The 24,709-nt window shown below is 42.2% G+C and overlaps 3 protein-coding genes and 1 non-coding gene across 6 annotated transcripts in view; 2 read left to right on the top strand and 2 right to left on the bottom strand.

Annotated features, from left to right (window-relative positions):
- The first annotated feature begins 525 nt into the window (after positions 1-525).
- dnajc3b (DnaJ (Hsp40) homolog, subfamily C, member 3b) lies at positions 526-5,558 on the top strand. The gene is made up of 12 exons (XM_070929597.1): positions 526-820; positions 2,123-2,233; positions 2,421-2,545; positions 2,698-2,772; positions 2,882-3,025; positions 3,246-3,427; positions 3,544-3,663; positions 3,823-3,928; positions 4,136-4,256; positions 4,769-4,901; positions 5,017-5,165; positions 5,386-5,558. Exons 1-12 carry the CDS (start codon positions 736-738, stop codon positions 5,526-5,528), a joined length of 1,494 nt encoding a protein of 497 aa, XP_070785698.1. The 5' UTR covers positions 526-735; the 3' UTR covers positions 5,529-5,558.
- Positions 5,559-7,476: 1,918 nt separating this feature from the next.
- On the bottom strand, positions 7,477-10,074 carry naa38 (N-alpha-acetyltransferase 38, NatC auxiliary subunit). 3 transcript variants are annotated; one of them, XM_070929994.1, is made up of 3 exons: positions 10,014-10,074; positions 9,268-9,442; positions 7,477-8,137 (listed from the first exon to the last, which is right to left on the bottom strand). In XM_070929994.1, exons 1-3 carry the CDS (start codon positions 10,050-10,052, stop codon positions 8,013-8,015), a joined length of 339 nt encoding a protein of 112 aa, XP_070786095.1. In that variant the 5' UTR covers positions 10,053-10,074; the 3' UTR covers positions 7,477-8,012. The 3 variants fall into 3 exon arrangements, with proteins under 3 accessions (XP_070786095.1, XP_070786096.1, XP_070786097.1); XM_070929995.1 differs by having other exon boundaries at positions 9,268-9,439; positions 10,014-10,073; XM_070929996.1 differs by having other exon boundaries at positions 9,268-9,439; positions 10,005-10,052.
- Positions 10,075-10,902: 828 nt separating this feature from the next.
- Positions 10,903-10,976, bottom strand: trnan-guu (transfer RNA asparagine (anticodon GUU)). Its single transcript has one exon. It is a non-coding gene; the product is annotated as a tRNA-Asn (tRNA).
- Positions 10,977-15,793: 4,817 nt separating this feature from the next.
- Positions 15,794-24,709, top strand: part of chd3 (chromodomain helicase DNA binding protein 3) — a 33,226-nt gene continuing 24,310 nt past the window's right edge. The window contains exons 1-13 of the mRNA XM_070930095.1: positions 15,794-16,092; positions 18,647-18,774; positions 18,857-19,051; positions 19,134-19,261; positions 20,669-20,907; positions 21,239-21,372; positions 21,478-21,607; positions 21,702-21,877; positions 22,668-22,937; positions 23,322-23,525; positions 23,623-23,846; positions 24,061-24,192; positions 24,304-24,400. Of these exons, the coding sequence (XP_070786196.1) occupies positions 15,930-16,092; positions 18,647-18,774; positions 18,857-19,051; positions 19,134-19,261; positions 20,669-20,907; positions 21,239-21,372; positions 21,478-21,607; positions 21,702-21,877; positions 22,668-22,937; positions 23,322-23,525; positions 23,623-23,846; positions 24,061-24,192; positions 24,304-24,400 (2,220 nt within the window). The 5' untranslated portion in view covers positions 15,794-15,929. The remainder of the gene's footprint in view (positions 16,093-18,646; positions 18,775-18,856; positions 19,052-19,133; positions 19,262-20,668; positions 20,908-21,238; positions 21,373-21,477; positions 21,608-21,701; positions 21,878-22,667; positions 22,938-23,321; positions 23,526-23,622; positions 23,847-24,060; positions 24,193-24,303; positions 24,401-24,709) is intronic.

The raw sequence follows: 24,709 nt of genomic DNA on the forward strand, positions 1-24,709 counted from the left end.
TTTAAAAAAAATGCTCGCATTGAGTTTTTTATTTGGCAGCAACAGGCCTCCACACCAGAACAACAGCCACAGTGATAAAGTTAACTTCCGGTTTCTCTTCAGTAAAGATGCAGAATTAACAAGAGCAACCTGTTCTATTTGATCTAGGTATTTCCATTAAACACGCTGTAATACGCTATCGTCATGCACAGTGGCGAAGCTTAGTTACTGCCCGCCTGACCCATGCAGGGGTATGGGAGTGCCATCAGTGTTAAAATAGTCTCTCCAATGAGAGCAGCCCACGTTTCCAGGCGAACACGGATGTGCGGTGTTTGGGCCAACCACGGAAATGTAGGGCAGAAAGGGAGGGGACGCCGATACCAGAGGCAGAAAAGGTTAGTGTACAAAGTGTACAAGCCGTCAGCTGTTCAAGTTATCCATCATCGTGTTACGTGAAGATGTTTTAAGTTCAAGTTAAGGCCAGTGAGTCCCCGACAAGGTGGGAAAGTGCTGCTAAATCGTTGTCATTTTAGGGGGAACCTTTGTGCTGCGTACCTGATTTCCACACGGAGTACTGTCAAACTGGGACCGTAAATATACCGTCGTAGCCGTTCCTACTGTCCGGCAGAGGAAAAAGATGAAGATTTAATAACGAATATCACCGTTTCAATGAAACAAATCGGTATTTTCACTCGACGTGAAAGCAGAGCCGTTAAGTTTGCTGGTTCCGGTGTGAAAGTGTGAATACCTTCAGTGATGGATTCGTGTCGGCGGACAGGACTCAGCGGGGTCCTGTGCTCCCTGTCACTGCTGTGTGTCATCCTGGACATCCAGCTGGACGGTAAGGCTGGCTTTACATTCAAAAACAAGTCCTTTAAAAGCCTTCTCAAACACAAGTACAGACGTTTCTAGACGTCTCTAGCTTGTTTATTGTTTCTAGCCGTTAAAAGTCTCCCAAACCTCCATGGCACGTTAGCTTACCTGGGTTGCATTAGGTTCCGCCCCTCCAAGATTTGCTTAAAATTAAAGTCGCTGCCAAATTGTAACACTAATATAAAACTAATTTAGGTTGTTAAAGCTAAACTTAACAGCGTAAAAGGGTGTTTAGGAGTTGTCGTAATAGCTAACAGTTTGTGGAATTACAGTAATTTCAGGCGCTGCTTGCGACCCCCTTTCCTGTCATCAGGAGTCCACACCTCCATTGTTACCTCTGTAAAGAAAAACATAATTGTCTACCTGTGTACATACTAATACAAATTATTAATGAAATATTAGGAGAGGGTGATATGGATTACATTTGGGCTGCATGATTATACTTATTTTAATTAGGGTTTAATCTGTTTTCTGATTATTTCTTTTAAGTCGACCGATCATTTAAAATGTCTGAAAATAGAAAAAAAATGTCTAAAAAGTCTAAGGGGACACCTCCAAGATATTCAAATGAACAATACATTTACAAAAAAAACATTTTCTTATTGAATGACTTAAACAATGAATTTACATTAATGTTATATAGTGGTGTCAATGTATAGTGATTTAAGACATTTTCTTTTTAATTTGAGGATAAGCCTGTTGAGATGCATAATCTTGTTTTCAAGATATATAGAGAAACTGACAGGAGTGTCTGTTTTGGCTAATGTAGCAAATTACATACCAAAGACAAATTGTGGAACTTCATCACATTGATCCTAAAATCATATTCAAATTCATTATTGCCATGAAACAGCCTTGCTCACTGATTTGCAAGAGATAAAGAAATGGCTTCCTGGGTGTAAACAGTACGGCAAAATCTCTGATGTTAAGCAAATTAATATCATGTCATGGTATATATCGTTATATTGCTCAAAGCTATAAAATAATTTATTACATTAATACATTTATGAATGTACACTGAACGTACAGTATAAAGTAAATCAATAAATCAGTATAAATGAGCAGTTTATTCATTCTGTGATCATTTGTGTGTTCTTAACAAAGTGTTGTAATTCTTATGATGTACGACGGTAATGTGAAAAGTAGTGTGAATCTTAAAAAAACAAAACAAAAACAACAGACAAAATTAAGCTACAACTTGGTCTGCTGTTATAATTGAGTCGCCCTATCTTTGTCAGTGGTATATTTCTAGCACCGTATTATGTTACAGGGGTCTTGGGGGCAACTCATGTCGAGATCGAGCACCACTTGGAGATGGGCCGCAAACTTCTGGCTGCTGGTCAGCTGGCTGAAGCCTTGTCCCACTACCACTCTGCTGTGGGTAAGGTTACACACACACACACACACACACACACACACACACACACACTGACACACATGTATACTCTCACCACTGGCTGACATTTTCAGCCTGTGTCTCTGCTCCAATAATGCCCGTCCTCTTCCGTACTTGCCACAAAGTCATGTCTTTTACAAACAAGAAATGTAGTGTTGTTGATATTTCACAGAGGGAGACTCTAAGAATTACCTGACCTACTACAAGCGAGCTGCAGTGTTCCTGGCTATGGGAAAATCCAAATCTGCCCTGCCTGACCTGACCAGAGCCATCCAACTCAAGCCTGACTTCCTGGCCGTAAGTTCACCAGATCACAACCAAAAAAACTAGTAGTCTTAAGTTTATTGTGTCCTTATTTTGTGTCCATCTGCTCATCATATTTCTTCCTGTATCTTGGGTCTCTCTCTTGCTCTCCTACATCTCCTTCTTCTTCTTCTCTGCATTTTCAGGCCAGGTTGCAGAGAGGAAATATCCTGTTAAAGCAGGGCAACACACAGGAGGCCAGGGAGGACTTTGAAGCAGTGGTAAGTTTAAATCCTAAATCCTTGCTTCTGTCCTTTTTTTAGTGTTTTGAAACAGCAGCTTGCCAGAATAATGCATCTGGTTAAAGGAGGAATCTACCTGTTGTTTTAGCTGCAGCGCTCCCCAGACCACGAAGAAGCTCAGGACCAGCTGATGAGAGCAAACGAGCTGGAGGAGCTGCAGGAGGTGGCCCATGCTTCATACCACCAAGGGGACTATAGTGCTACCATCACCATGCTAGAGAGAGTCATTGAGGTGTGTGTCAGCTCTGCAATGAAGTGTAGTTTTGAGTCGCCTGAAATAAAAACAAAAACAAAAACCCTTTCCATGCATTTTGTCTGTTGTTATCTTATGTTCCTTGTTGGATTGTTGGATTATCTGACAAAAATGTGTTTAAAAAATGATTTTAATGTAAATAATTATGCAGTTTAGCTGAATCAGTTTGCACATGACTGTTCACACCATCTTTCTCCAGATCTCTCCTTGGGATCCTGAGTCGCGGGAGCTTCGTGCAGAATGTTACATCCGAATGGGGGATCCACAGAAAGCCATCCAGGATCTGACGCCGACCACGCGGCTACGCAACGACAACCGCGCTGCCTTCCTGAAGCTCAGCATGCTGCACTACAGCCTCGGAGAACACCACGAGTCACTCAAGTGAGCTGGAATAAACAAACTACGTTGATTTCACCGGCAGAGTCATGCAAATGAGGCTGATTTTCATCTGGAGAGCAATGGTTTGCTGAAGTCAAAATGTGTCTGTTTCTGTGCAGTCACATCCGAGAGTGTCTGAAGCTGGACCAGGATGACAAAGAGTGTTTCAGCCACTACAAGCAGGTGAAAAAGCTCAGCAAGCAGTTGGACTCAGCTGAAGAGCTCATTCACATGGAGAGGTAAGTGCTTCTGTAGGACTGGTACACTTTTCCCTCCATCTAGCATATATTTATAAGATGTGTGCTTTAAAATATGCGTCTGTTTCAGATAGAAAAAGTAGCATTTGCAACCTAACTACTTAATTACTCTTACTGAATTTTCTCTTTACACACAATTAGGTATCAGGAAGCCATTGATAAGTATGAATCAGTGATGAAGACAGAGCCGAATGTCCCGTACTACACCAACCTGGCCAAAGAGAGGATCTGCTTCTGCCTTGTCAAGGTGAGAGAGAGAATGGAACCTTTGGTCTGTACATTTAAAGCTCTGGTGTCAGATTTCCAGCCAAGTGATGGTCATTTGTTGCCCGCATATAATGGCTCAGTAGACAGATAAATGGTACAGAAGATGTGACGTTTGGTCAGTTAAAGATTTAAAATTATAATCCCAATGCTCTGCCAACACATCATCCCTCTGTCTTGCCACTTCTAGATAAAGTTGGCTCTGGAGGCGATTGATGTGTGTTCAGAGGCTCACCAGAGAGACCCCCGCAATGCCAACGTCCTCCGAGACCGAGCCGAGGCTTACATCCTCAACCAGGAGTACGAGAAAGGTGATAGGACTCACCCTTCTCAGGGACAATTCACTGCAGTAAACTGTCATAAGCCCTGTTTGTAAAATAGAAAAAGTGGTTTAACAAGTAGCAGAGCAGTCATAATGCATGCCTTTGATTCTTGAACTACACACACTTGTGTAAATGAATGTGCATTTGCATGCACATATAAAAATAGATGTATTATGTCCATTTTAACAGGTCTGGGATATCAATGATACTGAAAGCAAAACACAGATACAGAGGATTAATTAATAGATTCAGAATATAATCAGGTAAAACTTGTTCAGTCCAAAAAAACGCTGTCTTGCTGCTCCCATCTTCACCATTATGTAATTTGGGATTTTATTGTTTTATGAAAAGAAAACAAGACTGGATTTTAAAAATAAGTTATTTTAAAACAAAATTTAGTATCGTCCAGATACAATCACAGCAAAAGTGTGGTAGACAATTATTATTTTGTAATTTATAAATTTTTTTTAAACGTCTTTTTAATATCTGCCTCGCTTCAGCTGTGGAGGACTACCAAGAGGCGAAAGAGTTTGACAGCGACAGTATCGATATCAAAGAAGGGCTGGAACGAGCGCACAAACTGCTAAAAATCTCTCGGAAGAGGGACTACTACAAGATCCTCGGCGTCAACAGGTAACCAGTCCAACCAGCGGGTCTGACATCAAACACTAAGCCATCTATTGTAGACGCCTTTATCGAGCAGATCTAAACTCTCCAACTAAACTCTCACTTACTCGGTTTTCCTCAGGAATGCAAATAAGCAGGAGATCATCAAGGCGTACAGGAAGCTGGCGCAGCAGTGGCACCCGGACAACTTCCAGTCCGAGACGGAGAAGAAAGAAGCGGAAAAGAAGTTTATCGACATTGCGTCAGCTAAAGAGGTCCTCACTGATCCAGGTCAGGAGCTGAGATGGCATTATTACTTCATAATTTTAGCAATTTAGTGGACACTTTGAACAAATGAGCAGGAACAGTTTTAGTGTCTTTTTTAAGGGAACCTCAGTGAGTCTGTTCTCTGGTCTCTCTTGAACTCATTCTCACTATGCATCATGTTAAGCTATGATTTAGCTTCCGCTGTCTTAAATTTGTCCCTCCATTCTTCCTATTGTCTTGCCAGAAATGAGACAGAAGTTTGACGCCGGCGAGGATCCCCTGGACCCGGAAAACCAGCAAGGTGGAGGTGGAGGACAGGGCTGGCCTTTCCACTTCGACCCCTTTCAGTCTGGCGGCAGCTTCCACTTCAAGTTCCACCAAAACTAGAGAGGAGGACTTGACGAACACAAGGGGGGTGGAAGGGGACATTGTGGGCTGGATGGGACTTTGGGGGGGAAGATCAATGGCGGATTTATGGAGAAGTCTTCCTCAGAACTCGTGCTCCAGCTTGGACACAGTTTTGTCGGTTACTTGAACCTTTTTGATTTTTAATGCTCTGCGTGCACAGCAGAGGCTTGAGCTGTACAGTGAGAAAATCTGGACTTCTTACCACAAAAACTAAGGACCCAACTGTGGCTACTCTTGAATGAAGAACATGAAGTCATGCATCAACACTTCAGATCCTTAGGAATGTAAAGGTGATGGTTGAAAGCAGTCGATGTGGGACATTTGGGGTGTCTACTCTTATTACTCATTTCTTTCTTTGTGCCATTCTTTAACCTTTTTATCAAGGGACTCCTTTTGTTTTTAATGCAGTAGCTCCTGCTCGGACATTACATAGGAGGACTGTCGCTGTGTCGGTTTCTGCTCGCAGTATTCTTTAAAAGGAATTACATGTTTACTGATCTCAGTCTATATTTTTGACCAAACCTTCTCTGTACTAGAGAACCAACATTTTTATACATGGTGACATAGGGAGGCATTTTGTTGAGCTTCTACATTAATGGTAGGTAGGTGAGACTACAGCACTATTAAAGGAAACTTGTGGGTGTTAAAGTTTTGAAATCCTATGGATCTTAAATCAATGCCATTCTGTGATTGTTTTTGTTTTAAATTCCCTTTTTGTTTTCTACAGCTTTCTAATCGGAATAATGTGTGAATTCTGTGTTTGGGTGGAAATATTCTATCTTCAGCAGGCTGTATATCCAGCTTCAAACATTGTGGATGTTAACTTATAATGAAAACCTACAAATTTACATGGTCAACTGAAAGAAAGAAAAAAAATTCAATATTCTGGACAAAAGTATAGCAATTGACTGAATCAAGAGTTGTAGTATTTTGCTCTTTTCCCTTTTCACTCATTTTGAAACACGTCTTTAAAAACTTGCACTTTTAACCTTTGTTTGAAAAACCACTCCACATCTTCTCCACTCCTGACATTGTTACTGCAGGCTTTTTAAAAGCCTTTCAAAGACTCTTTACAAACCAAGTGTGTCTTCAATGGCTATCTGAGAGCCTCGTTTCTTAAAAAGGTCTTCACATGTTAAATGTTAATACTGATCAGAAGCTGGTGCTGTACATTAGTTACACATCTAGGCAATTCCTGCGACATATTGTAATTCATAAACTGTATATTTGGATAATATTTGTGCAATTTGAAAACTAAAATATTAAGTTGCAGATAAAATCAAAGTGCAACTTTGTAAATGAGGCTCCAGTTTTATAGCCAGGAAAGACACACAGCAGCTTAACCATAAACTAAGATGACATTCTTTTTGAGCACAAACTAAGTTATTTTATCAATAATAGCTTAAAGATAGTGACTGATTGCTTTGAATCCTATCTACTGCTCGACTGTGTGAACCAAATGTGACAGGCTCTTAGTATTTAAATCAACTGGGACAGTTTTGTTTCTGGGTTTTCTTTTTAGGGTTTTCTGCTCTGTTTGTGGCTTCAATTTTACTGTTGCCAAACTGAACTCAGCTGACATGCTCAAGTGTATTAAAATATTGAAACAAACTAATTTTGTCCTAATTTCTTTATGCTTGGTAATGCATACTAATACATGATACAAGGGACGGCTACAGAACAGCTGCCCCTGCAGCTACAAGCTTGGTCGTGGATTGTTTGAGATGCTAGACGTTAGGGTATTTGACCCAGAGTCCTACAATTTAAGGACAGTCTTAACGTCCCTCCTTCACTAACCCTAAAAGAGTACTCCACCAATTTATCATTGCACTTTCATAACATTGTCAGACTCACTCTCAACAGTTAAAAAAAAATCTAATCTCAAATCGATGCAGTAGAACCAGAGATGTCTTTTTTACCTTTTTCTTGTGCCTGCATTACCCACAATACATCTTGGCCCTAAAAAGAGTTTCCATCTAATAAACATGTACCACCTGACACATTATTATATAGAACACTTCCAACTGAGCCAAAATATAAGCGATAATTTATGTCAACTTTCTATCCATTTTTTTCAAGGATGATTCAACACAGTCTCAAACACAGCGATATATTTTAAAACATCATGAAACAAAGACATTTGCTGTACACGGAACTGAAACATCCATTTCCACACATATCCAGGTAGCTGCTCATACACACATGGCACACACACCCAGGAAATTTACACACATGCTGTGTTGTACAGCTGCCACTGCAATGGACATATCTTCAAGCATAGAGGGAATGGCTAAATCCAGAATATTGACACAGGAGTTCTGTATCTGTAGAGGTGAAGCGGCTGATAGAATCCTCCAACGAAGATGTCCATTCTCCTTTGAGCTCAGCCGCGGCCATGCAAGCTGGCTCGCTGAGAGACAGTCACGCTGAGTGCTGAGTGTCGTCCAAACAGGCAGGGCTTCATCAATGGTTAGCTCCGAATCCTTGTGCGTCTTCCAGACTGTCTGCCTCCACCTCGATGGATACCACGTGGTGACCGGGGATCATGGCCAGGCCTAGGACTCTGGGTTCGCCCTGGGAGAATGTGTCTGAAGACAGAAAGGGGGAAAAAAAAAAAAACAATCACAGGTTGTTGTTGGTGTGAATCTCCCTGTCAGATCTCTCTTCTTTTTGTCAAAGAGACTATTGTGGGAAATACCGCTGTATTAAAAGTGCCTAACACAAATGTTCCATGATTTTAGGGTTTAATCTTATGAGAAAATGTTATTGCTCCATGTGAATGTGTAGAAATGCCATTTAACTTCAGTAAACATCCCCTCTGGAATAGTCACCAAGATGTTTGTGGCAATTTAAATAATAATAATAATAACCAAACACCAGTGGAAGACTAGAAGATGAGTGTTGAGAAGATGACCTCCATTTAACCTCTGATGGTGATTTCACACAATGTCACATGAGACACACTGCGGTTACATGGCAGTCATATGAGAGTGCCGTCCTGTGATTAGAAAAGCTCTTCAGGCCAAGACCATTAATCCGTTCATAAATGTCCTAACAAACTTTGAATACAACTTGTTTGTGTTTCCAACTAATCCTTTCCTCTCTGCCCTTAATACCATTTGTCACCTTACAAGAAATAACTTGGAGGAGAGCAGTAAAGAAGCCAATCACAGCAATGAATCATGAAGAAGATATGTTAAAACCAATAAAAAGTAATTTTCCTTTTTAAGATATGATTTTGAAATAGCTCAACATAACAACTAAAAGTGCAACAAACTAATGTAAAGCAAATCAATATAAATAGGCTGTTAAATTGGCTATCCTAAAAATCCTAAGAAGCGTTACTTCTGTTTTTTAGCCACATATTATCAGTGTGAATATCTAGCTGTCAAGAGGGCAAGTTGGTGAAGCAAGTAAATCATATAACAAAGCTTCCTGGAAAAAGACTTTGTGTGAACTTGTTTCCTACAGTGATAAGATATCAGCAAAAATAAGATATTTCACAGCCACAAAGGAAACTAGGTACTTTGAAGAAAAAGAAGCATTTTATCAGGTACCAGGATGCTTAATAGTATGTTCTTGTGTAACTTTTTCCCAACAACTTTAACTGGCATGTTATGCTGTTTGATGGTGACACACTGATGTCAGTGTTTTTAGCATGATTAAATAAGTTTGTTCTTGTCTTCATCCTGCTCGGCCATCTTTACTCTTCACCTACCTGTGGATTTAAGGAACTCCTGAGCTGATCCGAGGATGACGTTGCAGTCTCGGTCCGTGCAGAGAAAAAGCCCCACCAGAGTCCGTCCGTCTGTCATGCGGATCCTCATGTTCTTGTTCAGGAGCCCCTCTAGTTTCTGCCTGGCCTGGGACGACGAGGACACTTCAGACTGCTCCTGAGTGTGGACAAAAAGGCAACAAACTAAACGACCATTAATTAATTTAATTAATTGATCAGCTGATAAACAAAATTATGTTTGATTTAACACTTTCATCTCGTAATAATACTAATACATTTGTTTGCAGTTGCTTTCTGCTGGTCAGACAAAGTGAGCAATATTAAGACAGTGATTTGGACGTTATATTAAAGACCATAAAGACAAATTTTACTTGCAACCCTAAAAAGTTAACCTGGTTTTGCTGTCAGGCTAGCGTTTCAGTTAGACGTTATTATTCATACATGCATTCAGGACACTGTATGCTGATTTTGCCAGTAAAGATGCTAACGTTCAGTAGCGTTAGGTCTGCAAATATTATCTGGTAAACAGAGGCTAACGTTATATAGTTTTAACAAGAGACAGATCAGTTGTATTAGCTAGCCAATTGGTTAGCCAGCGGCTAACGTTAAGCTACAACTGAAGCCTTAATGATGGTAAAATGTTTCAAGAAGAAATGTTTCAGGTTTCTCTCCGTCATGACACGTCAAACAGCGTGAAAAATCATGTAAAATACTAAAACCATACGTACATGAGTCGAAGGACCATTTTCCTCAATCATTGTTGCCATAACACCTTCTTCTTCTCTTACATTTGCTTACGGAGCAATTTTTCTGACGGACCAGCTAAACCGGAAGCACAGTATCCGTTTTTTTAAAGGGAGCGACACCATCAAGATACTTATAGAGTATAATATAACGCTAATATATTACATTCTGATTAAGCATGAAAATTTTAAATTAAGTAAAACATTAGGATACATCGGTAGCATATTACAGTTGAAAGAAGAGACAACCTTATTTAATGTAAGAATTTAAGGCTAAAACAATGAATACCCAGAAAGGTTATTAACTAAAACAATACAAAAATACCACAAATTCTCCTGTTGTGGTGTATTTGTTTACTGACTTGCCCAAATGTTGTATACGTGGTACTTTATACCTGTAATATGTGGAGCAGCCTTTATTTTCTTTGTATGACTAAACAAGGCGATTTCAAATCTTTCTCTCTGTTTCTTGAAAAAAAAAAAAAGAATAGTTATTTTGTCTCTTCTGCCATTTTAATGCAGAAACAAAATTTTGGGCAGTTAGACAAAGAATGATTTGTGGGCGTCATTCATTCCTGGGCAAGAGATGAAAAGATAAGGTAAGACAAGTTAAGACAAAATATGATAAAACAAGATAATAAGTGATCCCGGAATGGAAAACACAAAACAGGGATAGATACAGAAGTAATTACCTCCAGAAAGATAATGAATTACAATATAACACAGCTGTAAGGTCTATCATCTATCATCGCTACTCCAAACAGTGTCGAAGAAACGTTTACAGCCTGGGAGTTTGTATGTGGAGCCATACCACTAATCACGGAAAACGTGATCATTTACGGCAAGTTAACTATTATGTAAATACAAAACAGTACGTCCCTGGGTGGGCTCGAACCACCAACCTTTCGGTTAACAGCCGAACGCGCTAACCGATTGCGCCACAGAGACGAGTCGGGTGGGAGGGGGCGTGGCTTCCAATTTAAACGCCTCCCACTTGCATTTACTGCCAAAAGTTAAGTTAAAAAATATGGCAGAAACTTTAATCATAGCATTGAGCATTCATTTGCAGTAGGCCTTCGTCTACGTCGGGCCCAAATCAGAGAAAACGACAGTTTTCCTAAACTAAATTAGCTAGGTAAGTTAAATTAGCGTTAGCGATTGCTAGCTATGCTGAGTGAAGTTGCTGTATAACTAAAGTGACACTCGACAACAAAATGATAAAATTAGTTTGTGTGACCGATGGGAATATAACGACTATTGACTAATGACTATTAATAAGAAAATAAAAACATTGAATTAACACTTTCTTTGACGAGTTGTGCTCCTGACAGGTGGAGCACAGCTCTCACATGATCCAATCACACATTGGCCGTGACAAGATGTCCAATGTCATCCCGCGGCGTGATTGGCCTACATCCAATCTCACGTTGGACAGTGAACATCACGATTGGACGATGAGATTGGAGCTGAAACAGACGTTCCTGAACCTCGCGCTGTGAAACCGGGAACCTGTATAGCTGAATGCAGAATATCACCCGCCAGATTTTCATCAACCTCACTAAATCTCCGTGGAACATGTAAATTAGCATAATATTTAGTTATAACTTTAGTGTCACGTACTCCTCATAACTGCGTGGTTTTGTATTAACATTTATACACACTGTTTGTGAACTTCATTGTCTTACGTTCGGCTCATTTATGTGCTGTTTTTAGCTCAGAGAAACAGTGTGTCCGTCAAGCTAGCAGCACTACAGGTGAAAGCAGCCAAGTCTGTGACGTTTCCCCAAGTATTGCACCCTTGGTAAGTGGCGCGAGGTATGTAATACTTGTCCGTGTACAAACGGTTAAGAAACTCAAAAGCTGTAAAATGTTTACAGCAGTGTTAATGAAGGCTACTGTGTTATAGTATCTGGTACCAGAAAATGTTGCATATGCTAATTGAGCAGCAGTAATTATTAATTATTGTCTATATACATGTTTGGTTATTTTGAGTTGCTTAAGAAATTATTTAATGTGCAGTGTATAGGTGTGTAAATGAAAATGTTACACTGTAAAACAAATCAAGGATTTGTTTACTACCTTCTGTTAACCTAAAGAATAATAAACAGCAATTTTTTTGGTTTATTTTTAGTTTTCACTGTGCTAGGAGTGATGCTGGTCATGCTGGTCATCATAATGCCATATGAGTAAATGATTGCACCCATTAGAGACTCTCTGCTGTGATTGTTGATGCCAAGGACTGCTACACATGGCATTTTAAATTGAGCATTCATATGCAGTAAACAGTCAATACATGGATTATTAAAAACTACAATGTAGTTGTAAGCAGACATTTTTTTACAACGATAACTCCACCTCCTATGGATCCCTAACTCGTTTTGCAGACAAATAATGTGTTTTTAACATCTTGTTTCCTCAGGCTCCGAGGAGGGAGGACACACACGAGGTGGGGCTGCTTTAGACATAAATTAACACCATGACATCACACTGTTACAGCTGGAGGTGAGTAGCATTTGCTGGATTGCAATCTTTTTGTTTTGATGACTCCAAAAACATGCAAAAGAAGTTTGCTTACAGGTTTCAGTAAATTATTTCTAAACATTTTGTAAACTTTTGCAGTTCCTCACCAAAAATGTTACACAAATTAATCTCAAAATTCACATAATGTATGCGGACACCTGATACCTGATGAAAGATTCTCAAGCAAATTAAACACTGATGAAACTCCCTCAGAAGCTTCAAGTCTCAAAGGGCACAAGACCGATAATGTTCATGCGAGACAAAACTCAAAAAGAAAATGTCATACTTTTGCTAAAAATTTTTATTGGGATGTGTAAAGCTAACCTTTCCGCCGCTGCATGCATGTTATTTTAGCATTATCTTCTCTCCGGGTTGCCTCGGCTCAGACAGCTCAGCTCTGAATGGAGCACAGGAGCCGGTGTCTTCCTCTGTGTCACACTGCATAAAATCTGGGTTAGCTAAAGCGCAGCACCCAGGGGAGGCGCTTTTCCCTCTCATCCTCGACATGTCTCCCTGCCAAACGGACACGGGGGGTGTGGGAGGGGAGGGTAGTCACAGCACAGTAGTGCAGTGTGTCAGGGCCTGCGGCATACGAGAGAGCCCTGGCTAGTTTCACCCTTTTTCTTTTTCTTTTTTTTTGCAGACGCATAGTGAGACACATGCACAGTCATGGCACACACACATGGATGTGGGTATATAGACTACACACACGCATGCTGCCACTGTCTCGCCAGCCACGCAATCTGGTAACAGCAGACAGGCTTAGTGGGGGAGTCAGATGCACTTTCCCTGCACAGATGCACCCACCCCCCCGTGTGTCTTGCAGGGCACGGTGTCTCTCTTGGCAGATGTGGCCGTTGGATCAGGCACTAACAAATTCCTCTCTTCTCATTTGTGGGCGCGGGGGAAGCCGAGCCGGAGAGGTTCAGGCACCTGTTGCAGCGGAGAGAGGAGTAATTGAAATGCTTGTTTACATGATGTGCAGTTATTGGCGTAAAAGCCGCAGCTGACAGAGCAACACGCTCAGGCAGAATGCAGAGAGGATACAAAACCAAACAGTGATGCTTCACATGGTGTTGTGGCGGTGATGCAGGCTGGGCTGTCGGCCATGTGCTCAGGATGCCACAAGTCACACGCTTGTCGCTGCTCTCCTGTTTCTTGTCGGAAAAAGCAAAAATACCTTAGAAAACTCGAATCCAAGGTGGTCTCTGGATGGTTCATACAATATCCCATGAAAGTGATGGCACCCTCCCTCCTAACACAATTACAAATTTGCATATTTGTTAACTCCTTTTTGTGGGTTAAATTATTTAGTTTAAGGGTACAATAAGGCTTTGGCTTATTCTTAGTTAAATACTAAAAAAGTAGTGCTAGCTTACAATGGCATTTAAAACTGCATACATATCTTAGAAGTTAAGACACAGAACTTTTTACATTTTTGCTGTGAGTTCAGGCTCGGTGAGTGTTGCTCCATCACCAGCTGTTTCCAGTTAAGTAATTGTGTCATTAATAGATGCAGTGACTGGCCTGACATGATTATGCTGTAAAAAGTAGTGTAGGCCTACACATGTATTACATATTAAAGTAAAACATACTTATAAATATAACGATGGCTCCGTTGTATTCAATTGTCTGAGTAAGCCGTGACAGTGAGCTAGCGTGCACAACACCAGGACCCTGAAGCTAAATGGAATTTATCCATAATTAATGTTATTATTTACACTTTGTGCTTTTCCTACTGTGACATGTCAAATTGTCATCTGTGAAAAAGACCTATTAACCCTGTGCTGACCTCTAAGACATGATATGATTGTCATCAGTAAATAAAATGTGACATGGTCCACTTACTTAGTTTTTCCCTGAGGTTTCAACAGCATCTCACAGGCTTCTGATTTGCTCTTAAGGCTGTTAGGTGCTATTAAAAGCTCCAGAAGTGGACCTTTGTGTTGAGATTTCTTTTTATCTCCAACTACTATTTACAAGGTCCCGAATGAACTCTCAGCTCAAGTGAATTCAATATTTTATAACTGAAGAGCTTATTGTCACCTGTGCTGAGATATTCATGTGATTCATGGCTTTAAAGGCCTCTTACTAATAATAAATGGACCTTTGCTGCATCGAGGAAATACATTCAGTCATTATGAGAAATATGATTATTGCATTGCTGTTGCTTTTTTCTTTTTTTAAGTGAATAAATGCAATAAAATTAGTTATGAATAGTTCAACTGCGTAAAATGTTCCAGAAGCTCATCAGGATGCAGACGTTTGAATCCAGCGCAGATCATTTTCCAGATTTTATCCCCCCGAGGTGCCACAGCTTCTCCCGTCTGACCCCTATTTCGTTGAGAGGTTTGAACGTGACGGGCAAATCGAAATTCCTTTTGTCAAAACAAAAGTGCCCTGAGCAGCCACTGAGGGCTGGATGGGACGGAGGGATTCCCATGGCCTTACTGCCATCCAGTCGACAGCCTGCTGCTTATGATTTTTACAGTAAGCACTCACAAAATCTCTCCTGTTTGTTTTTAACCTCTATATCAGAGATGGATTATGCACTTTGAGCTGTTTAATGTGGTGGTTTATAAAGGGGGGGGTATAGTTTGCATACTCTGAATTGTTTTCATCCCCACCACAAGTAGTTAATTTTTAAGCAATACAATCTGATGTAAGTCTGGGCATGGCTGCGGCAGATTTTCCCAACCCCCCTCTCTCAATCCCTCCCCAGCACTCACACTCACACACACACACACACACACACACAACCCTGCTGCTGCTGCTCCAAAATACTTTTTTATACAACGGTGGGGGCTCCGGAGAATATAAGGTGGCCATATTTGATAGATTTGTGTCGGGCTCTGCAATGCAGAAAGCGAGAGTTGTTGCGTGTGATCTTGCAAGTGACAGTGACACCAGGCGAGTCTGTCGGATTCGTGACTGATCCGGACTTGGGGAGGGAGAGAGAGAAAAGAGGAGAGGGAGGGAGAAGGGAGGGGGGGCAGACAGAAAAGAAACAAACAAGTAACAATGTAACTTACATGCAGCCACACACCCCTTTTTTCTTGTAACAATGTGTACGTTTTTAAGGAGGGAGGGGGCGCGCAGAGGGAGAAAGAGAGACGGAGAGAGATAGAGAAAGGAGGAGGGGGGTGCGTTCTGAAATAATATAGTCAGCCATTTTTTATGTAAGGGGATTTTTTCTTATTGGGGGGGTTGTTAAAAAATAAATATAAGAGGGCGGCCATCTTTGTTGCTCTGCCTAGTGTAAAATATTTCAAAACGCCCCCCACTTTTTTCTGTGCCGATTTGAATATTAAATAAATATCATACATTCGCGCAAGAATACGCTTTTTTCAATACAAGGACGGATCCAATGACAGGGATATAATGTCCTCTCCCGTCCGGTCCTGTGAGGAAGACGAGGGCATGGTGGTTAATTCCGAGGGAGGAGATTTTGATGAAGAAGACGACGACGGAGACCTAGACGAGAACGCAAGCGACATAAACTCGCCGGCGGCGCCTCGGGAAACTGCAACACCAGCCGCGCCAGGTACAGTAAAGAAAACTGGCGGACAAAGTCGGGAGCGCGCACACGAAATAAAAACACACTAAGTAGCAGTAAAAAAAAAAAAATGGGAGAAAGGGCACGTTGGAAGTAGCCGAAACCCGCAGTTTGTGCCCCCATATCTGAGCTTCACCAGGTCCAGTACGGTACAGTAGAGACCAGCGAGGACTCGGGTGCGCGCATACAAAATAGAAACATACTTAGCCTACTGCTCCAGATTTCTTTTATGTTTCACCACATGAAACCGCTATATCTCCCCCTGTTATTGCAGCTATAGGTTGCCGTAGGTGCCATATTTGCAGCTACAAGAGAGGCAATAAAAGACGAGTGCGCGCTTTGGAAAATAAACACAACTCCTCTCCAGTTTGCAACAAAATGATAAAATAAAAACACAGCCGACCAGATGTGTTTCTGTGTTGTTGATGTTGTTGTGGCGGGCTATGTGCTCATTTTCTCTCACTCCGCTTCCTCTCCCACCTCCAGCTCATCCCAACAAAGTTTAAACTAAACTTGCCACAGCTGCTTTTCGTCGCAAGCTCACTTCTCCACCATCAGAAGTTGCTGCTTGTTTTTGTCCCTTCAACCCCCTTTGACAGCTCCCAGACATGCATGCCATGTACATGTAAATGAGCTCGGTCTGCAGGGTAATAATGTCGCCCTGAAGGGTAAGGAAAGCTCACGGCGAGAAAGGCTGGCAAAAAAACATGGACTCCTCCTGGCCGGAGGCTATATATATATTTGATACCCATCTCGGGAGGAGATGATGCGTTTTTGCTGTGCAGACATGAAAGCTGGGCGATAAGTGTGAAATCGTGGTGCGAGACAGAAACTTGCCCCCCTACCTCATTGTCTCTATGACAGGTCAAAATAGGACACTACTGCTGCTGCATGCTGCTCACTTACAGGCCAGAAAGGTGTGACTGTTTAGCTCTCTCTGATAGCTTAGCATACTAATTAGCTGAATAACAGCTTTATTAAATGTGTATCCAAGTATTTTACTCAACAGAAACAGAAGAGTGTTTTTTCTCTTTTGCTGCATGAGTTGATCCTCTCGGCAGCAGTGTCCAGGATTGATCTTGTCAAAATGATGATTGACTGAATGCATATGACATTCTGGAAGTTTCTGTGACAATGTGGAGCTGCATGATGTTTGCAGGGAAAGTAAAGGGTGCAGAAAGTGGTTGGTTGGTTAACCACACTGCAACAGCAGAAGTAAAAAAAAAAAAAAAAAAATAGCAGTGCAGCAACCTTAAGGTTGCAGTTTATTATTTAAAAAGCATATAATAACTGGTAATAATCTGGTTTGGATGCAATGCAGATGTAAGAGAAATACCTAAAGGTCACAATGCAGATGTCATGAGGGAGAAAATATGAGATTATTAAAGATAAACGGGACACTAATGTGAATATTACAGGAGTCATCCATTGCATTGTCTTTATACCTAATTAGCTCGACTACGGACCGCCGCCATGCCGTGCCAGACAGATAAATTAGTGTCGGGCTTCTAGACGAGGACCTTAACCCCCCTATGACCTCTAGCAGCGGTGGTCGGGGTCCCGGTGTGGGAATTGCACAGCGGGATAGAAGTCGTTCCAGTTCACCGCACCGTCCCGCTGGCGGCCTCTGAATCACCGAGCCCTGCGTGCGTGCTGCCGCCGCCCCCGGCGTCTCTTCGGCGGCTGCGCGCTGCACGGATACGCGGGAAGCGGGGCTGGTTGTTGGACGGGGTGGGAGTGAGGAGGAGGAGGTGGGGGGCTGTTGCTGTTGCTGCTGCTGCTGGTGGGAGCGCTCACCAACAAAGGCAGGCAGACAATAAAATCCGACAAACTGCAGCCCATCAAACCGGCTGGTTGCACGGCTCAGACCGCAGCCCACAATTTGGTTCTGCTTTAATGCTTTGCTGCGTTCTGTCTTTTGAGGCTGGGACTGTTTCTCTTTGTCTTTCTCATTTTCTACTCCAAGCCAGGTCAGGTTGCAGGTTAAATTGCTTTGCCCGCAGTTGTGATATTGCACAGGACCCCATGGGGAATAAGTGGCCTGATATTTTCACATCATTTGCTCCCTGAAAGCAGAGATACACTCATGTATTTTAGATGAAATCTGTGGCTGTGAGTCTCCTATGATATAAGACAGGAGGGAGGTTTTTAAATATTTGTATTCCCTTAAATGAAAAGTTTTAAAAATATAGTAACACTAGCTTTTCAGCAAAATAACAGCAGAGATAGTTTGTTTACAAAAGGTGCCGTTCACTTTTGCATCACCATAAACTAATCATCTCTAAGTTATGGAACCACCAAGCTGTCAAATGTACTTACAGCCCTTCTGACAAACTGCATCTAATGTAGCATGTGTCACAACTCAGAAGAGGTCAGAGGTCGCCGAAGCCGCCGTGGCTATCGTGCAGCTTTTGTTGTGTGTAATTATGCTCAGTAGGGGATTAGCTGGGTGTTGGGAAGCGTTTGAGAAGATTATTGTTCATCTGATTCTGATAGCTGTCTTTCTTTCACGCTTCAGTCTCTCCTCTGTTCTTCCTCCCAGACGAAGAGGTAGAGATATCAGACAGAGAGGTCCCGTGCAGGAAGAAAGGACGGCCGAAGAAAAAGAAGGACACAAAGAAGAAAGACAAAGAGGGGAAACCTGTCAAAGCAAAAAAACGCAAGAAGATTGTAAGTTTGTTAAGCTGTGATACTTTTGATTTTTATTTACATTCCTGACTACATTTCACCATCTTTATTTTCTCCTCTTCAGGACAGCGATGTAGAGAGAGACTCAGAAAGAGAAAGAGAAAGAGACTACGGCGAGAATTCGGACAGCGTAGCCAGCGACTATGGATCAGGAGAGAAAAAGAAAAAGAAGAAACATAAAGAAAGGAAAGAGAAGAAAACCAAGAAGAAGAAAAAAGACGATGGGGATCGTGACAGCAGTCAGGAGGAAACAACAAAGGTAAAGAATCTAAATCATCTTTGACAGGTCCACGCTTCTTTGATCCATCATGTTTCTGGTCTGATTGGTGGTTTCCCCTCAGCAACCGATGGAGCAGAAGACCTCGGCCCAGCTGGCGAAGGAGTGGGGTCTGGAGGATGTTGATCATACCTTCACAGAGGAGGACTACAGGGAACTCACCAACTACAAAGCCTTCAGCCAGTTCATGAGGTACAGTATTTCTCTCTTGTTTGTGTTGACGTGGACTGTTTTCTGTTGCTGTTGCTGAAATCAAAACACGCAAACATCACATACTTACTACTGACATACATTGAGGTAGCAGGATGGGGTGTTCAAATGTCCCTTAATATCTGTTTTTTTATAGTTTTCATGATTTTATTGTTAAATATGCTGTTGCTCAGAACAGGATTGAGGATTCAGGAAGTAAAGGAAAGTTTTTGTTTTGTTTGTGATCGTTATAGTCCCACATCTCTTCTTCTGAGTCCCGCAGTTCCTACATGTACTTCTGTGCACAGGGTGCAAGGTTAAATGTCACTGCCAGTTTGGAGTGTGAGCTTGTTTATGGTTCTACTTTTCAGGTCTGCTTATTGAACGCATGTATTTCAGAATCTGAATCTGAATCAGCTTTGTTGGCCAAGTATGTGTACACAAACAAGGAATTGGACTCTGGTTTTAAATTGATCTCTATGTTCAGGAAGACAGATAGAAATAGACAAAGCCGAACAAACATAGGTAAAAAATAAACATAGAACTATTATGTACATACAAGTAGGTGAAAAAATAGATCAATATGTATATAAAAAGCAGCAATGAACAACAGCATACAATGTCTATATACAAGTCAAACTGTGACTGTAATTTGTAAACAAGAATACAATAATGCAGAGTGCAAAAAGAGATATTGAATGATTCATGTAGAAGGTTACTTTATATACATTAAGTAGGTGGCTATGTACAGTATATGCATGTATACATGTCTACATATACAGTATAGTATATACAGTATTCTTAGATTTATGATTGACAATGATGATGAGGATGATATGTACATGTTAAAAAACAGCGTGTATTTAAACTATGAAATATAGAATTTATGATTAAAAGCCTCCTTCTGCACTGACAGCACCATTCAACAAAAACTGTCCGTGGTGAAACTACCAGCAGCGTATTAACACAGATACAGGTGGCGTGGGTTGAAGTACTGTTACTTGCCTCTGTCTTCCTCTGGCAGCTGTGTCTTTATCAGCCCAGCTAGTTGTGCTTTTTAGTGCTGTCAGTGTTTTCAGTGGCTGACTCATCTGCTTCGACTCTGATAAGTAATCCATAATGTCCACTGCATGTATATGTTGGCTGTCTCATCTCCACTGGCAGACTGAGCTGTAGTGAAAATCTCCCTGTATTTCTTTCACCAAATGACTGCAGTTATATCAATAACAAGTACTGCAGATTTTATATACAAACCATTCCTGTGACTAATACGTATAAATATAACTCAGCAAAAATGAAAACATTATTAGTTAACAAAGTAAACTGAAAAAGTCTAAATTTCTGAGTTTTGCCTATGTGGTTTCTCTCTCCAAAGCAGTTGTAAATGAATCCCTAACCTCTCGCCCCCAGGCCGATGATAGCCAAAAAGAATCCTAAGATCCCCATGTCAAAGATGATGACCATCCTGGGGGCCAAGTGGAGGGAGTTCAGCTCTAACAACCCCTTCAAGGGCAACGGCGCTGCTGTCGCGGCGGCCGCTGCAGCTGCCGCGATCGCTGTCGCAGAGCAGGTCTCCGCAGCCACCGCCTCGCCTGAGCCACCACCGCAGCCGCCACCGATCAGAAAGGCCAAGACGAAAGAGGGCAAAGGTCAGTGGTGGGCTTTTGACCTGCCTTCCTCTCCCTGTACTCCTTTTGCTTGTGTGTCAGTTTTGATTGTTGGGATGTGGGAAAATAGTCTCCAGTGAAAACTGACTAGACCACCAGGACAGCGTGTGACACAACAACAATAATCATCTTTAACTCATGCTGATGCCTCGTGAACAGCTGTTGTTTGCTTTCATTGTGGTTTACACACTAATGAAAGACAATACACTGAGTGTACCATGGGTCACAGACATCTCATGTACTCTTACTCCTTTGTTAACACTACTTTGTCTTTCTTTTATGTCAAATGTTGCACATGATCTCATTCGTCCAGGCCCTGGCTACAAGAAGCGCAGTAAAAGTCCTCGAGTCTCAGACAAGAAAAAGGCTGCAGCAAAGGCTAAAAAGATGGCACCCATCCGTATCAAACTATCGCCTATAGGTGCCAAGAGGAAGAAGAGTTGCTCAGTGAGTACAAAGCCTCTGCGTTCTTTTTCCTGTTTCTGTTACCTGTTTACCGCCTTTTATCTTTCTATCTTTCACTTCCTTGACTCTTCCTTTTCCCTTTGTCAGAGCGAGGATATGGATGAGGATGAGTCCGAGCAGGAGGACTCCAGCGTTCACAGCTCCTCGGTTCGCTCCGACAGCTCAGGCCGTGTCAAGAAGAACAAGCGTGGACGGCCGGCCAAGAAAAAGAAGAAAAGTAAGCACAAAGCAAAAACAAACAAACAAAACAAAATTTCAGACATGTTTCAGACATTTCTGTCTTTCTACCCGTGTTGTCTCACACCCTCCAGTCCCAGGTGAAGAGGAGGGGGACGGCTATGAGACTGATCATCAGGACTACTGTGAGGTGTGTCAGCAGGGGGGAGAGATCATCCTGTGTGACACTTGCCCTCGAGCTTACCACCTTGTCTGCCTCGAGCCCGAGCTGGACAAGGCCCCCGAGGGCAAGTGGAGCTGCCCGCACTGCGTGAGTACAGCTGAACACGTCTGTTCCTGCTTTCTATGTATGATTTCGCTTAGCATCCTTATTCGCATATTTATCTCCAAGCGACATGTCTACCTGACAAAAAAAGAAAAACAGTTAAAAGTGGTTTGTTTTTACTTGCTTGGAGCGCCAGATGAATAGACGCTTTGTAGCTGCATCACAAATCTCAGTGGAAAGTTGGCTGCGTTTAGACACACTCAATCCTGCCCAGACAAAGACAGATACCTGAAGTGGTGCTGTGGGTGGAGAATGCAGGGTGCAGTAATGATTAGTGGAGTTGTTGTGTGCATGTGCCGGCAAAATACGTAAAACAAAATTTAGCTTTTCTTTATGCATTTTACTGGATAGTTTTGAAAAAACACTGTTGAAAACAAATAAATTGTAGTCCAGCGGCGGGTTTAGACATTGGATGTGGTACGAGGAGGTGCAGGAGATGCTTAGATCTTTGTATACGTAGATGCTGCAAATTTGTGAAAGGGGGACCACAAGCTCACCTTTTATTCTGCACAAAGGAAAGGTCCATCAGCTGCCACCGTTAAATACTTCCTTTCCTCAAGACTTGAATATATACTTATATATATAAAAAATATACTCCATTACGCATAAATAGGCTTTTTGTGTGCAGGAAAAGGGGACCACAAATCTGTTTAACATCTCCTGACATCGCCCTCTGCTGGAATAGTGTTATGTAAATCAGCTAGTTGCGTGCCTTGCTCAAGGACAATTTAGATGCCAATCAATCAAATGTCTCCTTATGTTCATCCTTTACCAGGAAAAAGAGGGAATCCAGTGGGAAGCGAAGGACGAGGACTTTGAGGATTTCGAGGAGGATAGCGAGGACAGAGTGATATCAGAGGTCAGTGCGGGGGTTGCCGCTGGGGCGGAGGAGGAGGACGACGACCACATGGAGTTCTGCCGGGTGTGTAAAGACGGAGGTGAGCTGTTGTGCTGTGACACCTGCACCTCCTCGTACCACATCCACTGTCTAAACCCGCCGCTGCCAGAGATCCCCAACGGAGAGTGGCTGTGTCCACGGTGCACGGTGAGCTGCGTCTGTTTCATTTCATTGCTGTTTATATCTTATTCAGGACTCTGTGTTCTCTCTCTCTGTGTTCTCTCTCTAGTTTAATTGTTGACGTATTGATATATGATGGAAGGAGTCCATTCTGTTAGAGATTCCTATTTTTTGGACTTTCACGTTGGAGTTTTTACATTGTTGTTTTCCTTCTGTCACATAAAGCTGTATGATTGATATGATAACTGTATGTTAGTGCCTTTAAATGAACTCAAGCAACAGGGTTACAGTCTGTTTTTAGCATTAATCTGATCTTGTAAATGTGAGGTATATGACCAACAAAGCTTAATTTATTTGACATATCTAGCTCTTGGTTTCCAGGATTAATTAGTAAGTGTGTTCTCCCTCTAGTGTCCGCCAATCAAAGGTCGTGTCCAGAAGATCCTCCACTGGCGATGGGGTGAACCTCCGCCTCCCATCCCCGTTCCCCCGGCTCCTGACGCCCCACCTGATGCCCCCCTGCCGCCACCCATGAAGGGCAGAGCCGAGAGGGAGTTCTTTGTCAAGTTGACAGGGCAGTCCTTCTGGCACTGCACCTGGATCACAGAGCTGCAGGTGAGAGAGAGTCAAGAGTGAGGAGCATGCAGAATTTTGGCAGAAGAATTCAAGCTGCCTCTAGTAAATGGCTCCGATGCTCTCTCCTTCCTTCCAGCTGGAGATCTTCCACTCGGTGATGTACAGAAACTACCAGAGGAAGACCGACATGGACGAGCCTCCCAGTCTGGATTACGGGTCGGGCGGAGAGGACGAAAACGGCGTAGGAAAGAGCGAGAAGAGGAGGGCCAAGGACCCCCAGTACGCCATCCTGGAAGACAAGTACTACAAATATGGCATCAAGCCTGAGTGGATGATGATCCACCGCATCATCAACCACAGGTGAGAGACTCTGTTTGTGTGTGAGCGTGCAGCATCTGGTCTTCTGTGTGTATTTCATTACTTATATTAAGTCCTTGAATCCTTTTGAGTATATTGTCATTGATTTATAGTGCAATCCAGGGTCAGCCAATGGGATTTATTTATGTTTATAAGAGTTGCTACATTTGTACACATAATGTAAGCACTCACTGTACGGTGTGTGTCTCCCTGCCAGCGTGGATAAGAAGGGGACGTACCACTACCTTGTCAAATGGAGAGACCTGACCTATGACCAGTGTACCTGGGAGAGAGATGACCTGGACATCCCTGACTTTGCAATTTACAAGGGCAACTACTGGAGGCACAGGTATGACCTGTTGGAAATATCCACATTTGTTCCTCACATTTACACATGCCCTCCCCTGTTGCTTGGCTGATTAACGTATTAACTCAGTGATAACTTCTTGCCGTCCAACAGAGATGCAATAATGAAGGAGGACCCAGACAAACCCAGGAGGATGAGGAGCAAGAGTCAGGAGGGTGAAGAGGAGTCTCCTGCCTCACCGGTTACTGATGTGAGTCAACTGTAACTTCAGTTTCTGTTTCATAAAGTCTGATTCATGGCTGCCTCCTGTCAGTATTTTACACCAAACCGGATGTTTGACTTTTGCTTTTTTGTTGCGGACTCTCTGGGGCTTTTTTCAGTGTTACAGTCAGGTTTTGTTTTGTTTGAAATTGAGGGTACTAGTTTTGTTTTTAATGTTTTGAATTGACTCTTACGCATACTACTTATATGTCGCCTTCACTCTCAAAAGATACCCATTCCCTATAAAGTGAAACCATATTCTCTTTAAACAAAACTCATAATACTGTAATGTTGTCAC

Source organism: Enoplosus armatus, chromosome 23 (assembly GCF_043641665.1).
Source record: "Enoplosus armatus isolate fEnoArm2 chromosome 23, fEnoArm2.hap1, whole genome shotgun sequence".
Lineage (NCBI taxonomy): Eukaryota > Metazoa > Chordata > Actinopteri > Centrarchiformes > Enoplosidae > Enoplosus > Enoplosus armatus.